Consider the following 16207-nt stretch of genomic DNA (forward strand, 5'->3'; position numbering starts at 1 on the left):
AAGGGAGAAGAAGTTTTACTTTGGTAATGAGATGGTATAGTTGGAAACTATGCTACTCAAGAGTAGAGGTTAGTAAAGTAAGGGGAAGTTCTAAGAATGAGTGGGGTGGAAGATGGTCAAGAGCATAATAGTTGGTAGATAAATCAGAAGTGGTAATGATCAAGTCAGTGGTATAATGGTTCTTAGAAGACACAAGAGGAGGAAAAAGGGTATCAGTCAATGGTTGATTGAAGTCAAGACTAATAGAGGTTTTAGAAGAGAATTACAAGAAGTAGCGGAGGATAGTTGAGGATTGGCAGTATGGCAGACACAATACGGTAGGTTATGTGAAGGAAAAGTTCTTGAGAACTAAGGTTAAGGGATTTAGATTTTTTTTAGAGTAATGACTAGACCAATCTACACTATTGAACACTAGAGTATTTTAGCACAGAGGCAAGGTTTTCATAAGATTGTTGGGGTGTAGCATCTTTGTCAAATAGGAGGTTGTATTAGAGAATGCGATGAAAGTAGGTTGTTCCTTCTATCTGATAACTGAATTTTCGAGGACGAAAATTTTTGTTGTTGGGGAGAATGTAAGACCCATGAAAAATATCTATAGTAGTAAATTTTAGCATTTTATTAGTAATAATAATTTTAATGGATCAAAAATATAATAAAATAGAAAATTATGGTAGAAAAATTAAAATTTTTGATATAAAATCATAGTAATCCTAAAAGGAGAGATTCAAATTTTTGATAACTTATTTAGGATTTTTTTTAAGAAAATTGAATAGTAAAAAGTGAATATTGAATAGTCAAAAGTGAATAGTGAAGAGTAAAAATTGAATAGTAAAAAAATAAAAATAAAAATAAAATTGAAATGATAAGAATTCCTACGTAGCATGGAAGGAGTTAGGATCAGATTTGATCAAGTGGATGATTAAAATATTATTTTTAAAATAATATTAAAATAATAAATAATATTAAAAAATTAATGAATAGTAAATTTTTTTACCTATAAATAGCCATGGAAGGGAAGGGTATTCTGCACAAAGAGAAGAAGAATCAAGAGAGAAATCTTGAAATTTAGAGAAGAAAGAGTTAGTAAGAAATTTTGATTGTAAGAAGAGTAGAGATTCTGAAGAGTTTTCGGGGAACAACTTCTAGTAGGAAAATCATTTTGGAGAAGAGGTAGGGGAGCTAACCTTTCTAAGCTTTTATATTCTGATTTAATATTGTTTTATTACTATTCATGTCTTGAAATTCTGTGTGAATACTGTTAATGCTTACTGTATATTTATTTATATTGAATTTCTGTGTTAATATTATATGCTGTTATTTTGAATCTGTAAATAAGAAATTTGTTAAAACTAGTTGAGGAACACTTTGGCTAAGGAAAGACTTGGTACTTAAGTTGTCCATTGTGACGCACCTCTCTTTCCTGGAAGTCTACTCGACAAGCTTTTAACTTAAATCTTTTTGAACAGATTATGTACTGTTAAACTATTGTGCAATATATCTCGTTGGAATGAATTCATGTTATTGTGGTAGATACGAAATTATGAATTTTAATTGTGATGATTGTAATTTATTATATTGGATTTGAATTTATGCGTCTGAACATGATATGAGTATTATGGGGAGATTTCGTAATGTTATAATATGAGTTGAGGAATGTGAGCATGGTATGAGTCTCGTGGAGAGATTCTGTAATGATATGGTATTTGTGTATATGTTGATGTTGAGGGTCCTGTTGTTGGAGGTTATCCTGATACTCTAATAATCATCCAGTCTCAAGTAGAGAAGGATGAATTATGTGGTGAGAGGGTTGGAGGTCCTGGTCTATGTGCCGGTTTTGGACATAGTGAGGGGACTAACCTTGTGAATGGTATGAAGGGCAGGATGTCCTGGTCTATGTGCCGGTTTTGGACATAGTGAGGGGACTAAGAATGACGTCACAAGTGCGGAACCTCCCGTTGACCGCTCATCAATGTATCATCCGGATGAGTGTTTATTGGGTATTGTGGAATGAGTGTTCATTGGGTATTATGGAATGAGTGTCCATTGGGTATTGTGGAACGAGTGTCTATTAAGTATTGTGGGATGAGTGTTGATTAGTAATTGTGGTATTGTGGGATGAGTATCTATGATGCGATTGTTGTATGATGGTATGAGTATATATGATGCAATTGTTGTATGATGGTATGAATGTGTCTCACATAATTATTATATGAGGTTTGTTGAGTGCATCAAAGTAAATATGCATGTTTTATAAATGATTGGTTGCATGTTAGCTCACCCTACTTGTCTGTGTTTGTGTTTGGGTATGTGCGATGATCGTATAATTCGTTATACGGGAGCAGATGAAGGAATTTCGTCTGATTCAGTGCCAATGAAGAGAAAGATAGAAGAATAAATTAGAAGAACTCAAGTTATAATTATGATTTTGTAGTTGAAATCTGAGTTTAAAACATGTATAGACATATATCAACTATGAATTTTTAAGTGTGAGATTACGGGATGTTACTGTAAATGTAATGTTACAATATATAAATTATGAATTATCAAGTGTGAGATATTGGGATGTTACGCTCGGGGGGCGCTGGGCGCGAACCAGAGGGCGTCCAGCCCCATACCAGTTGACAACAACCATGAAATTTGACTTTTGATGCACTTGGAATCTGTTTTAATGACTAAAGGGGTTCTCTACACATTTGTATTGATGGAAAGACACGTTTATAAGTTAAAATAAACATCCATTTGATCACTAGATCCAACACTAGGTTTATCAAACCACTTTTGACACTTTAAAAATCCAAATTCACTTCTACAAGTTGCCCAATTTCATTTCTATCCTTTAAAACCCTCAAACCAGTTTACAACATACATCAACAAGCTTAATTCCTACAAAACATCATGCATAGCATACAACAAATTTTAACCAAACTCTAGCTCCCCTTACCTCTTGAAGACTTCCTTTGTAAACCTTGAATCAATCTTCACAAGACTTGCAGCACCTTGGCCTCCTTGCAACTCCAGAAACTCTCAACTTCACCTCTCTCACGAATTTTGCAGCAAGGACTTCACTCCCACAAGTGCAGAACCCATTTCTCCTTTTCCCACACTTGTAGATTCGTCCAAGAGACACCATGGCCCCTTAATCCACTAAGAAGCACTTAGTAATTGGAAAGGAGGTCTGCCCACACTCCTCTCTGGCCCAAGGGACCAACATTATAGGTCTAGAGCATATTCTCCAACTTTCCACGCAGTCCCCACTTATTTCAGATCTGAAAACGTGAAAACTGACCACGCTCGCGCTAAGGCGCCCCTGGGAATAGGGCGCTGGGCGCAAGTCCCCCAGCAGTACAACTGTCGCAACTTTGACAGTGCGGTTGACCCCCTTCCCGAAGTCGAAAATACGCGTATGAGTACTTAAATCGAAGCTCTTTGAGTCTACTATCCTATGAAAAAAGAATCAAAGTCAATTCATATTTTATACAAAAAGTTATAATTAAAATAGTAAACCATGTCAAACTCTAACAGCATTCTATTTTACATTATAACTTGAACTTTTTACCACTTGGTAAGTTCTTGAGATTCTAGGGCTTTACATAATACACACACTTTTTATTTTTGGTTAGTATTAAAAAGTCACATAATATATATATAGATATAAAGAAATATAAATAAAATGAAAGTTACGTCTGTCATTATTTTTATTTTTTTTATGAAATAGTTTAATTTTAACTTTGTTTTTTTATGGATTAAATATGTTTTTAATCCCTCAACTATCAAGCGATTTTGTTTTTCGTCCTTCTTTCAAACTTTGTACGCTTTGATCCCTCTCCTTAAGGAAACCATAATTTTTCGTCCTCCAAAACTAACGCCGTTAGAATTAGGCTGAGTTGGCTAACGAATTGCCACGTCATTATTTTTTTTTTCTGACACTAAGTCAATCTGTCCCTCACCGTACAGTAATGACCGAACAATATTGTTAATGGTCGAACGGTTATGATGACTGAATGTTGATGGTGGTCGAACGGTATTGGTAATGGCCGAACGGTATCGGTAATGGCCGAACGGTTATGACGACTGAATGGTGATGGTAACCGAACAGTGATGGTGACTGAATGGTGATGGTGACCGAACGATGAGGAACAGATTGACTCAGTGTCAGAAAAAAAATGACGTGACACTTCACCATTAGCCACCTCACCTGATTTTTAACGCCATTTGATTTGGAAGACCAAAAACTATGGTTTCGTTAAAGAGAAGGATCAAAGCGTACAAAATTTGAAAAAGGAACGAAAAACAAAATCGTTTGATAGTTGAGGAACTAAAAACATATTTAACCTTTTTCTATTGATGAATTTTATTTGTCTTCCATTAACACAAGGACATTATGAAATAAATTGAATCTAAAATTAAGTATAGAAAATTCAATTCATAGTCCTTGGAAGTTCCTCCTATCACTAATCCTAATTTTGGACGGTGTTGCTCTTAAATCTACACACTCTCGTTATATACAGCAACAACGCTAAACGACAACGTTCAGATGCACGACAATCCCAAAATTTAACATAATTTTTTGTTCTCACTCATACCATCACAATCTCTTCATTCATTCTTGCACCCAAAAAGACACTATTCTATGTAAATCTCAAAGAACACGCAAACCATTATGTTTTTCGCCGGAATTCTTGTAAAATACTTACCAAGTTTTTTATTTTTTTATTTCACAATTAATCAACATTAGTTTTCTTCTATTTTCAACTCCCGATAAATATTAAGTATATAATCAATATAAATACATAAATAGCATATTTTTAAGTATTAAAATAATTGACAGGTTTCAAAAAAATATAGTATACTTTTAAACAAGGAAACTTTTTATTTCTTAATTTTTCATAAAACAATAAGTCAAACTGCTATCAAAGTTTAATTAAATAGTAAGACTTTCACTTCTCTTAAAACTAAATTCAAAATGGTAATTCGAAGGGCTATGGGCAATCATACATTACATACATACAAGATGGAATTAATTCCTTTTTTTTATGAAAATCATATTCTTAATAATATTTAATTGACTAATAATATAATTTTTGTTTATACTTTTATATAGGGAATTACCAAATAAAAACTCATACAAATAACATAGATACTATGATGGTGATGACGTACCTTCCTTCTCTTCCATGGAGGCTATATGTATCTTACAGAGGCAAAAGAGCAAAGAGTGAGAGAGAGACAGAGAGAAGAGAAAAACGAGGAAAGATTCAGCTATTGTCCTTTCCTTCTCCTCGAGACTCTCTCTCTCTTCATTTCTCTCTCCTTTGTTTCAATTGACTCAGTGATCAAACCGCAACTTTCTCTCTGTCATACACTTGTTTCAGCATCATCATGTTCTCCTCCAATGCATGCTCCATCATGGTACATTAAAGCACTTCTCAGTCCACATTCCACACACTCACTATTCCATAACCCAGTAAAACTAACAAACTATATTCTTTAATTTTAGCAAAAAATTGGTATAGCAGCAACGTAAAAAAAGCAATTTTTCTTGTCATTTTCTCGAGATCGTTTGATTTCTATGGCTGGGCATTGATAAAATCTCCCTTTTCCCGTTTTCGTGTGAACTTTACGCGCAGTGCAAGTCGGGCGTAGGTGGGTGGTCTTCGTGCAGTAACTTCTCTGCTTCACAGAGGAGGCGTTCTGCTCCATCGATAGTGACGTGTTGCGCTCCAACTTCGAGCAGCGGCAAAACTCACGGCGGCTTCGTGATGGCTAAAGAGGCAAATGGGACTCCCACGGCGGTCGGCGAAACCCCAATCGCTGGCGGTGGCGTCCGGGATGTGTACGGCGAGGATAAGGCCACGGAGGATCAGTGTGTGACTCCATGGAGTGTCTCTGTTTCCAGGTAAGTGAGTGAATGAGTGAGACTTGTTTTGATGATCTTCAATTTTTCTTGTTTGTGGTTGAATGAATGAATGAATGGGACATTGTTGATTGGCTTTTAGTGGGTATACTTTGATGAGAGATCCACACTTCAACAAGGGTCTCGCCTTCACTGAAGAAGAGAGGGACGCACACTTCTTGCGTGGCCTTCTTCCCCCTTCTGTTATTTCTCAAGAAACTCAGGTTAATCATCTTATCACATCACGTTTTCCTAATAATCTTTTTTTAATAAGGGTAATATGATATATTGAAAACCCAATAAATTAATATAACCAGTAGGATCTTTTGACAGAAAAGAGAAAGAATGGCATAATAGTGAGTGTGAACTGGATGAATTAATTTATTGGATTGTGGAGAAGGTTAAAATATTGATCTGCTCTCTTTTGATCTCTATCAGTATTATCAGAGAAAAAACTTCTGCAAAGAATTCCCATAGATGATTAACTGCTGCAAGAAAAAGAGTTTGCATGGATTACAGCTTATCATTTTCTTGTGTAGGAACTGAAATTTAAAATGAAGACAACTAACTATAGTGACTGAGTGAATAGTTTCATCTTAATAAATAAAATGTTGAAATTATGTGTGATAGTCATCAATGCTTCTTTTGTTCAGGTAAAAAAAATGATCCAACACATACGCCAGTATCAAGTTCCATTGCAGAAGTACGTGGCAATGATGGATCTTCAGGTGGCCTTGAGAGCACTTCCTTTTCTTACTTTCTGGCATATTTTTATAAAAAAAGAAAACTGCTTTTAGTCTGTCTCTCCGTTTCAATTTTACTTTGGCACAAAAGTTTCTAGAAACATTGGATAATGTGGATTGAATGTTCATTAATTATTTGCTGGGTTGCAGGGGAGAAATGAAAGATTGTTCTACAAGCTTCTGCTTGATCATGTTGAGGAGTTACTACCAGTTGTCTATACTCCAACAGTTGGTGAAGCATGCCAAAAATATGGGAGTATCTTCATGCATCCTCAGGGAGTTTATATAAGTTTGAAGGAGAAGTAAGTTTGAGCTCAGTTGCACTTTCATCCTCCTCAATCTCCTGTCCTTACCTTTTAGTTAAATGTACTGTGTCTATTAATTGTCTAAAAGAAATTATTACATTTCTATTGGATGGGTTTTAAAGAGGGAGGATTCTTGAAGTTCTAAGGAATTGGCCTGAGAAGAACATTCAAGTCATTGTTGTAACTGATGGAGAGAGAATTCTGGGTCTTGGGGATCTTGGCTGTCAGGTAGTATACTCACCATGAATAAAATTTGTGATGTTTTGTAATCTCTCTTTTGGTAACTAATACTGTATTACCAGGGAATGGGAATACCGGTAGGAAAACTTTCTCTATATTCAGCACTTGGTGGAGTTCGTCCTTCTGCAGTAAGTATTTTTGGTCTACCATACCTTACAAACTTCTTGTGATATGTTACTTTGGACAATTTGCAATAATTTTTCTGCAGAATAGTAAATACACTTGTAGTAGCAATTTATACTTTTATACTGTTGAAATAGTGTTACAATTTTCTATTTCAAAGTTTGCTTGCCTTCTATGATCTCTGCATTTGTTTATAAAAAAGTGTCCAGTCTTCCACTTTCGCTATATTAAAGCTGTATACTATATTGTCAAACTGTTTCAGTGCTTACCTATTACCATCGATGTTGGTACAAACAATGAGAAGTTGTTGAATGAAGAATTATATATAGGGCTCAAGCATAAACGAGCAACTGGGCAGGTTGGTTCATAATTTGTCTTTATTTACTTGGCCTCAGTTTTAACATCAGGCATTCTGTCATCTAATGTTCTGCAATAATAAATTTCTTTTTACCTTTTCGTCTTCCAGGAATATGCTGAACTTCTGCATGAGTTTATGAATGCAGTCAAGCAGATTTATGGTGAAAAAGTCCTTGTTCAGGTACTAAGAAGTATACAAAGACATTATTTCTTGAGTAATTGGACATGAAGTATGCAATACTTGCTAATTTCAACTTTTCCTGTTTTCTGCATCTGCCTTGATATATTTTAGTTTGAAGACTTTGCAAACCACAATGCTTTTGCTCTACTTGAAAAATATAGGTCAACACATCTTGTCTTCAATGATGATATTCAGGTGAGAAATTCCTTTCTCAAATTATATAGTTAGATACTTCGGTAACCGATAACTTAGGCAACACTTGGTTTCAGGGAACAGCATCAGTTGTTCTTGCAGGAGTAGTTTCAGCTCTGAAATTGGTTGGGGGAAACTTGACTGATCACAGGTTCTTATTCCTTGGTGCTGGAGAGGTAAGTCATTACCCTTCTGGGATCATGTTTTTTCCTTCTTCATTGTTTCCTACATATAAGAAAGCCTAATCATTCAGATTACTTTGAATTGTTGTTCACTTGAATTGCATGGTTTGCGGTTGCAGGCTGGCACTGGAATAGCAGAACTCCTAGCACTTGAAACTTCAAAACGGGTTAGATTTTTTACATGATCATTAAACGAACGAGTTAGATTTTTCCAGAAACTAACCATTGTCTTGGCAGACAAATGTCCCAGTAGAAGAATTGCGCAAGAACATTTGGTTGGTGGACTCACAGGTTTTACAAAAGCCAATTTAGCTCTTTCCTGTGGAAAGCAATTGTTTTTTTACCATTGTATCAATCTTTCATTCTTACTTTTGCAGGGTTTGATTGTGAAATCCCGCAAAGACTCACTTCAACATTTCAAGAGACCCTGGGCTCATGAACATGAACCTGTTAAGAAACTTGTCGATGCTATTAACGTATGGCTCTCCATCTCTCTTTCTCTCTCACCCACATAGAAGTAGTTTCAAACTTCTTACATTTCAATGTTTTCTTCTCAGAAAATTAAACCAACGGTTTTAATCGGAACATCAGGACAAGGGAGAGCTTTTACCAAGGAAGTGATTGAAGCTATGGCTTCCATCAATGAGGTAACATGTTAATCAATCCACTTGCCAACCTACTGTGCATTTTGATGCCACAGAAGCTAATCTATCCATCATTTGTAATCCTTGTAGAAACCTATTATTCTTTCCCTTTCCAACCCAACATCACAGTCAGAATGCACTGCTGAAGAAGCTTACACTTGGAGCGAGGTAATATGAAGAAGACAAAGCTATTTTCTGCTTATTTGGTTGGAATGGATGAGTAAGAACTGGTATCATTTTTCATTTATTCTTTATCTCAATCAGGGACGTGCCATTTTTGCTAGTGGGAGCCCTTTTGATCCTGTTGAATATGGTGGAAAAGTTTTTGTGCCTGGCCAGGTCTCAAAGGAGTTTGTTTGTACAGATGTTAAAAATTTCTCTATCCTATGAAATGATTTTTTTTAATATAAGATGTGTTCTTTGTTACTCAGGCCAATAATGCATACATTTTTCCTGGATTTGGTCTTGGTTTAATAATGTCTGGAACCATTCGTGTGCATGATGACCTTCTTCTGGCAGCTGGTAATGCAGAAGAAATTCAAACATTTACTTAAAATGTTAAGGTTGGGATACTTATATAATTTAAATGAAAATCCTATTTCTTGGAACAGCTGAAGCTTTGGCTTCACAGGTGACTCAAGAGGACTATAATAAGGGGCTCATATACCCTCCATTCAGAAACATCAGAAAGATTTCAGCACACATTGCAGCCAAGGTGGCTGCTAAGGCCTATGAGCTTGGTACACTTTACTTTTTCTTTTCATATCTAAAAGAATAATGATACACCGACATACATTTACATTCATTTAACACACGTTACAAAGATAAAATAGTCATAAAAGAGTGAATTTACATATTTTTAGAGAAAAAAGAGAATAAAAAGTAAAGAAGGTAGTGTCAAATGAATATAAAAAGTTTATATGTATCAAAGTATCATTTTTGTATCTGAATACTTTGGCTATGTTTGGATTAAATTCTGGAAAGTGTTTTTGCAAATTCAATGCACCAAATGAAGAAGGAAAAAAGTTGTTTTGAGAGTAAAAGAATTTCTTAACTTTTCCAATGTTAATCCAAAGAGTAATGGTAGGGTGAAACATTTACTTTCATCTGACACACATTACAAAGATAAAATGGTCATAAAAGAGTAAACTTTTGTATCTTTAAGAAGAAAAAAAAGTAAAAAGTAAAAATGAATAATGTCAAATGAATGTAAAAAAATTTATGTATGTTAAAGTATCATTTCTGTAATCAAAACATGCACACTTTGTTTCATGTTTCTAATACTTTTTCTCCTTGATCAGGCTTGGCCACTAACCTTCCTCAACCAAAAGATTTGGTGAAGTTTGCTGAGAACTCTATGTATACACCAGCCTATAGAAACTACCTGTGAAGTCACAATAGTTCATTTCTCATTTTCTTGGGTTTTTATTTTTTTTATTTTGTTACTATTATAGAGTGTTTTCTTTATCCTTTTCCTGCTCTTTTATGCTATTGTATTTGGTGAAATAGAGTTTATGTTGTTGTTAATGTAGGTAGATAGACTTAAGTACAGCTTGAAATATTTTGTATTTGGATTTAAATTTTATTTGACAATAATTTAAATTAGAAAATGAAGCATTTGTAAGCATCCACATACAATAGTTTAGATTATGGTATATCATTTTTGCATACCTCTTTTCCTTTATTCATTAAAAAATTAAAATAATCAAACTTCTGTGCACCTTAATTGCTACATACTAAAAAAATAAGCATAGAAATCTTTCAAAAAAGGTCAGATGACTAATAATGTTCTATGCTATATCATTATTGGACATAGAGAGATTGACCATTTGCACTCCATTTTGATTTTTAATATTTTAATTATTCTTTTCGGTATTTTTTCTACACGATTAAAAGAATATGATTAAAAAAATAATATACTGAGGATTTTAATTGTTAGTGATAAATTATATTCTTATGAAAAAATGGTACAACTAAATTTTTAGATTGTAGAAAATAATTTCCTTGAGTTGAACCGAATAAGGTAAATATGGTTCAATCTTTATTAGACGGGCTTTGCCCTATGTCCAATTTCTTTTTAAACGAAGGCAGCTTCTTCCTCCACCTTCATGATTTCTTATTGCACCTTCATACTTTTAAAAATTCTAATTTTACCTTTTTCTTTATTTTGAGCTTTAGAACACAATCCAAAAATGTTTTTGAAATATATAATTTATAACACAAGTTTTATATTCTAGATTAATCTAGAATGTAAAATAATATATATATATATATATATATATATATATATATAATTTCTTTTTATTCCTTCATGTAATAATTAAGAAGTAGGATAACAAACAAAACTTGTTTTGTGGACATTGATCGAATTCGTTTCAATTTAAAAAAAAAAAATTTATTAATTGTATGTGAATGTGTAATATTTTATTTTTTAGATTGAAAACAATATTATAATAGAAATGTATCTTTATCTCTTCATTCCTATTTTAATTTTAAATTGCTAAACTAATTCTATTTTATTAGTTAAGTTATAAATTTTTATTAACTTATTTGTGTTACTAGGTTTGTAACTGATTTGACACACCACCTTTAATATATTTTTTTACAATTATGTAACTTGTTTAATTATTAGTTGATATTTTGATTTGATATTTATATATATCTACTTGATTAATGATAACATCATGAATGAGTTTTTTTAAGAATTAATTCATATTTAAAAAGTAATAATTTTTATTTTTTTAAGTATTATTTAATTTATATTTAAAATAGTAAGAAAACGAATGTAAATATATCTATTTTATGATAAAATAGAAATGAAACAAACAATTATATATATACACACACTCTATGGTGCTTATATCATAATAAGGATAATTAGGTAAGTCAAATAATAATGTTACAGTAAATTTATAAGTATGTATAAAGAGGAATAATTTTGGTAAGTAACTGTTTTTTACTATAAAGATTTCATTACTCATCTTACTCTTATTAATATAAATTAGTTTGCTCTTTAAAATCTGTTTTATTTTTATAATTATTTTCTAAGAATATTTCTTTTGAAATTTAATAAAAAAAATTATTTTAATAATAATTATAATAAAAAAAATTATCATAAGGTAAAAACACGTGTTTTTGGTAATAAATTATAATAACTTTTATGTGTGGAGGAAAAAATAGAATAATAAAAAATAATAGTTGTAATAATAATAGAAGCAAATTTTATGATAAGCCTTTATTGAATTGAAGTTTCAAATTTAATATATAGAAAGATTAGTGATTAAATTAATAAATCTAAATACAGAGTTTCACTCTAAAAAATGGATTTTACTTGCAAGGAAGTGAGTATAAACAACTTTTGAACATGACAGCATTAGTTACCATTTAAAACTAACAAGTATCCCTATTTTTATCCTGCTTTTAACACCTATCTCATTATGTAAAAATCCTAAAAAATCTTGTCCTCTCTGCATCAATTATGTTTTGCTAATATTCTAACACTAACGAATTAGTGGAAAAAAGTCACTTCGTTCATTTTTAATTGATTTTTTTTACATTTTTTTAAAAATATTAAAATTGATCATTTAACACAAAAATTAATTAAAATTACTGAATTTGTTCCTTCTTTTAGTAAGAAGAGATAAGCAAAATTAATTGTACTGTATTTAATAGTTAAAATTTGCATTGAACTAAAAAATAATTCTAACTTAAAAATTAATTATACTTTATATAGTTAAAAATTATATTGAATCAAAAAATAATTCTTGTAAGGGCCTGAAAATATATGACACTTGGGCCTTAGGTTGAGGCAGTCAGGCCCATAAGGTTAAGGGCACTATGACCTTAGGAAGGAACCTTTCAAAATCTGAGTTCATTATCTCAGCTTCTCATTCTCTCTCTAAAAAGTTTGATCTTCCATTTCTCTCTGCCTTCTCTCTACCATTCCCTCACATTTAGTGGTTGCATGTTGGATTAGGTGGTGCTCAAGTGACCACGGCATAGAGACCTTCGCAACCATCCGAATAGATTTTCATTCTTCAGCGGGTAAGTAGCTCTTCACTGTTCTCCGCTGTTTGGGACCTAGGGCAAGTTGCAGGTGCCTAGTGTATCTTTACGTTTTCTTCCGTTCATTCTAGCTCTAAGAGTTGTTCTTAATCACTGCATTGCAGGTTGTAGGGTGCTGTCTAGATTATTCGCGTGTGAGGTACTGTAGTTGCGGGTCTTTGAGTTGAACAAAGAAGTTTCAAGGTAAGGGGAGCTAGAATACAGTATGATCGTGGTAATGTTATTATACTGAAAGTATGTGAATGTATGAGACATGTTTGGTGGTTGAATGTAACAAATATGTGTAATTGACGTAATTCCATGGATCTCAAGGGAGGTCACATAGTGGTGCCCTATGTGTAATGGATGTAATTCCATGGCCTCAAGGTGAGGATTCATGGTGGTGCCCTCAGTGTTTGGAATGAATGCATGGTAGTTAAGTTTTGGGGGTTTTCCTGACGCTCCAATGGTCTTTCATTCTTAAGTAGAGAGGATTGATCCATGTGGTGAGGAGTAGCAGGAGGTCCTAGTCTTGGGTGCTTCCAGTATGGCCCAAGGTAAGTGATAACGGACTAACCTCGTGAGTGTGGTAGGGTGAAACCCATTGGCAATGGCTTTGCAAAGCAGTAGAGGCCACCACGAGTGCATAACCCGCCATAGCTCGGCAATCATTCTAGTTCGGATGAGTCAAGTGTAAAGTGTAAGAAGTTATGTTGCGTGGTCTAATATATCTGCCTTTAATTGCATATTGTGTGTGATTGGTATAACATGATTTTTGTATATCTAGCTCACCCTTGCTTGTGTGTTTGTGTTTGCTTGGGTATGCTTTCTTTTGCAATGATCATCCACTTGGATGTGAGCAGAGACGGATGAGGTGCCTCTAGAGCAGGCTTTGGAGGAAGACAATGTTGCTGCTTAGTTCATTAGGAATTTAAGTGTTTCCTTATCTTTCAAAACACTCTAGTATGTCAAGTTTTAAATTCTGAAGACCCTTTTGAGGATGACTGTAATCCTAATTACTCTTGATTGTTTTCCTATATTATGCATGATGACGTTTTTATTATATATGTTTTCTATATAATCGGGATGTTACAATTCTTCAACAACTGAATTGAGACAAATTAAATCAAATAATATATTAAAATGAATCGAAATGGAAATTATGTCGAATTCGGTCCAATCTAATATAATGTTAGAAGTTGTAAATTTTCTTCTTTCCCTAATCGTTCTAAAACGATTACAACTCACTAAGAAATAGATTCAAAAGGATCTAAGCATCAATCTGGCACGTGATATGGAGATAATTTGTTGGATCTTTTACACTTGGTGTGATTTGGTATTGTGGCAGATCATAATCTAGTTTAGAAGAATATGTATAACGTATAGACAATTATTGAGCCTTGGTGGGAAAGCTAGATTAAGTGAAGGGTGGTTCATTTTGCCTAGCATTGTTGTGCAGAAGAATAAGAACTTTATGACAACATAGTAGAGAGCATATGAAACCATGCTTGTGTGTCTATTGGACATGCTGACAACTGCATTCGTGAGTGATAGTAGTAAGTGTACCTGATTGCTTGAGGGGCTGTGTTTGGCCAGTTATCTATCGTCCAACATTGGCATTTGATGTTGTTTTACTACGAGGAACATGTCTCGTTCATCTTATCTTTTATTGGATAATTTTTTTGGAGAACAGATCAAAAGTTGTCTTTAGTGGCATGCTAGCTGCTTTCAACAATCAATGTGTCTTGGTAGCAATGGATTCTGCTGTGAAGAAGATGAGCAGAATTTATGCTGCCAGAAGAGAATACAATACAATACACACTCACTATCACTAAGAAAGCAACTTCAGCTAACCTCTAACCTCTCTCTCTCCATTTCCATGTGTCACAACATTCTTGATGAGGAAAGCAAAGAATAGGCATACCCTTTTTTCAGGTCCTTCTCCTGTTTATGCTTCAACGTGGCATCCCATTTCAGAAGCTAATTCTTTGACGTGGCACCCCATATGTCGTAGAATACAATGCCTCCATCTCCCTTTTCTCACAGAATATTCCACAATTTTTTTATCACTTTTTCTTAATCTTCTTCATACCACAATCATTTTTCTTAACTTCAAAAGATTAAGATACTGTGCTGCTAACAAACTACTAATAGTGTATGTAATCTCATATGCTGCTATTGCTCAGTGTTAAGTCTATCGAAGAGGAGGTTTATCAGAGACATAATACCAATGAAATTTAAGTTCAACTATATAAAGAATTTACACTACTATTTACCCAAAACTTTAGTTAGATTGTTTAAATAAGGACATGAAAAAATAACATCACTTGTGATATTTTTTGAATTCTTTGACAGTGATTCTGCATGGTTCGTAGCAGAAACATTTACATCAGCATATGCTGCATTTGATATTATATACGCTTTAAATGGTTTGGACAAGAATTTCTACAATTGGTTAACCAGAAAAGATATTTTACTGGTAGTTGGTGTTAGAATGGTGATGCAAGTATAGGTAGGAATGATGATTGTCCAGGGTGGATCCTTATCAAGATAGGAGATAGGAGATAGTAATGAGAGAAAGGAAAAAATAAGCCACAATCTGCCAAACTTGAAAATGACTAAGAAACCAGATTCTGATCCCTTTCCTTCCACCACTCACTCAAAACATTAAGCTTTTTAACTCTTTACAAAGAAACAGATGTGACCACTCACTCACACATGGAGGAGAAACAACAAACAATTAATATGCTATTGGAGAAAAGGAGCAGCAAGAAGGTGAAGAGGGTTGAATTAGTCCTTTCATTTCAGTGTGGCCGAAGAATAAACAAAGTATCTCTTCTCCAACACTTATTTCTCCTTTTAAACCTTTCCCTTTCCAGAAATTGTTGAGAAGGACATCATGGACCACTCAGCTGCATGCCAAAATTCTCATGTCAATCATTGGGAATTTTTCTCTCTTATTTTTGTTTCCCTCTTTTAGAGTCACTTGCTGATTCCCCTCTTCCTTATTCTCTCTGCACCATCCTTTCTCACAGTAACATGGTTTTGTTCTGTCCAACTTCTCCTAATTTTACATGTTTAGATACACGGTTAAGAATCCAAGTGTGAGTGTAAACGTATGAGAAACTCGAATACCATATAAAGGTGAAGATCCGTTAATTCATTATTTCTATATTTTAGATCGAGAGTGGTGTCAATTTCTTTCTTACGTAGTTGGACTCATGTTTAATTGATACTGCATTCTCAATAAGCCTCTAAAACAGTGGAGAAGAGAGAGTAAGTGGTGTAAGATATGGCCCTTGA

The 16207-nt window shown here is 33.7% G+C and overlaps 1 protein-coding gene and 1 long non-coding RNA gene across 2 annotated transcripts; both read left to right on the forward strand.

Annotated features, from left to right (window-relative positions):
* Nucleotides 1-5182: 5182 nt before the first annotated feature.
* On the forward strand, nt 5183-10491 carry LOC108320470 (NADP-dependent malic enzyme). The gene is made up of 20 exons (XM_017551886.2): nt 5183-5409; nt 5628-5896; nt 5997-6117; nt 6547-6621; nt 6787-6938; nt 7064-7169; nt 7244-7309; nt 7567-7662; nt 7771-7842; nt 7954-8037; nt 8112-8210; nt 8336-8383; nt 8454-8507; nt 8594-8692; nt 8774-8863; nt 8951-9028; nt 9125-9199; nt 9292-9382; nt 9472-9600; nt 10162-10491. The coding sequence occupies exons 1-20, from the start codon at nt 5380-5382 to the stop codon at nt 10248-10250; spliced, it is 1923 nt and encodes a 640-aa protein (XP_017407375.1). The 5' UTR covers nt 5183-5379; the 3' UTR covers nt 10251-10491.
* Nucleotides 10492-12679: 2188 nt separating this feature from the next.
* On the forward strand, nt 12680-13966 carry LOC108320572 (uncharacterized). The gene is made up of 2 exons (XR_008245320.1): nt 12680-12904; nt 13030-13966. It is a non-coding gene; the product is annotated as an uncharacterized LOC108320572 (long non-coding RNA).
* The last annotated feature ends 2241 nt before the right edge of the window (nt 13967-16207 follow it).

Source organism: Vigna angularis, chromosome 9 (assembly GCF_016808095.1).
Source record: "Vigna angularis cultivar LongXiaoDou No.4 chromosome 9, ASM1680809v1, whole genome shotgun sequence".
Lineage (NCBI taxonomy): Eukaryota > Viridiplantae > Streptophyta > Magnoliopsida > Fabales > Fabaceae > Vigna > Vigna angularis.

Bases quoted from the DNA above. Each gene is read 5' to 3' on its own strand.
- LOC108320470 (XM_017551886.2), top strand. From the start codon at position 5,380: ATGTTCTCCTCCAATGCATGCTCCATCATG. The intron at 6,939-7,063 runs GTAAGTTTGAGC...TGGGTTTTAAAG, and splicing joins TATATAAGTTTGAAGGAGAA to AGGGAGGATTCTTGAAGTTC. The intron at 8,508-8,593 runs GTTTTACAAAAG...TTACTTTTGCAG, and splicing joins TTTGGTTGGTGGACTCACAG to GGTTTGATTGTGAAATCCCG.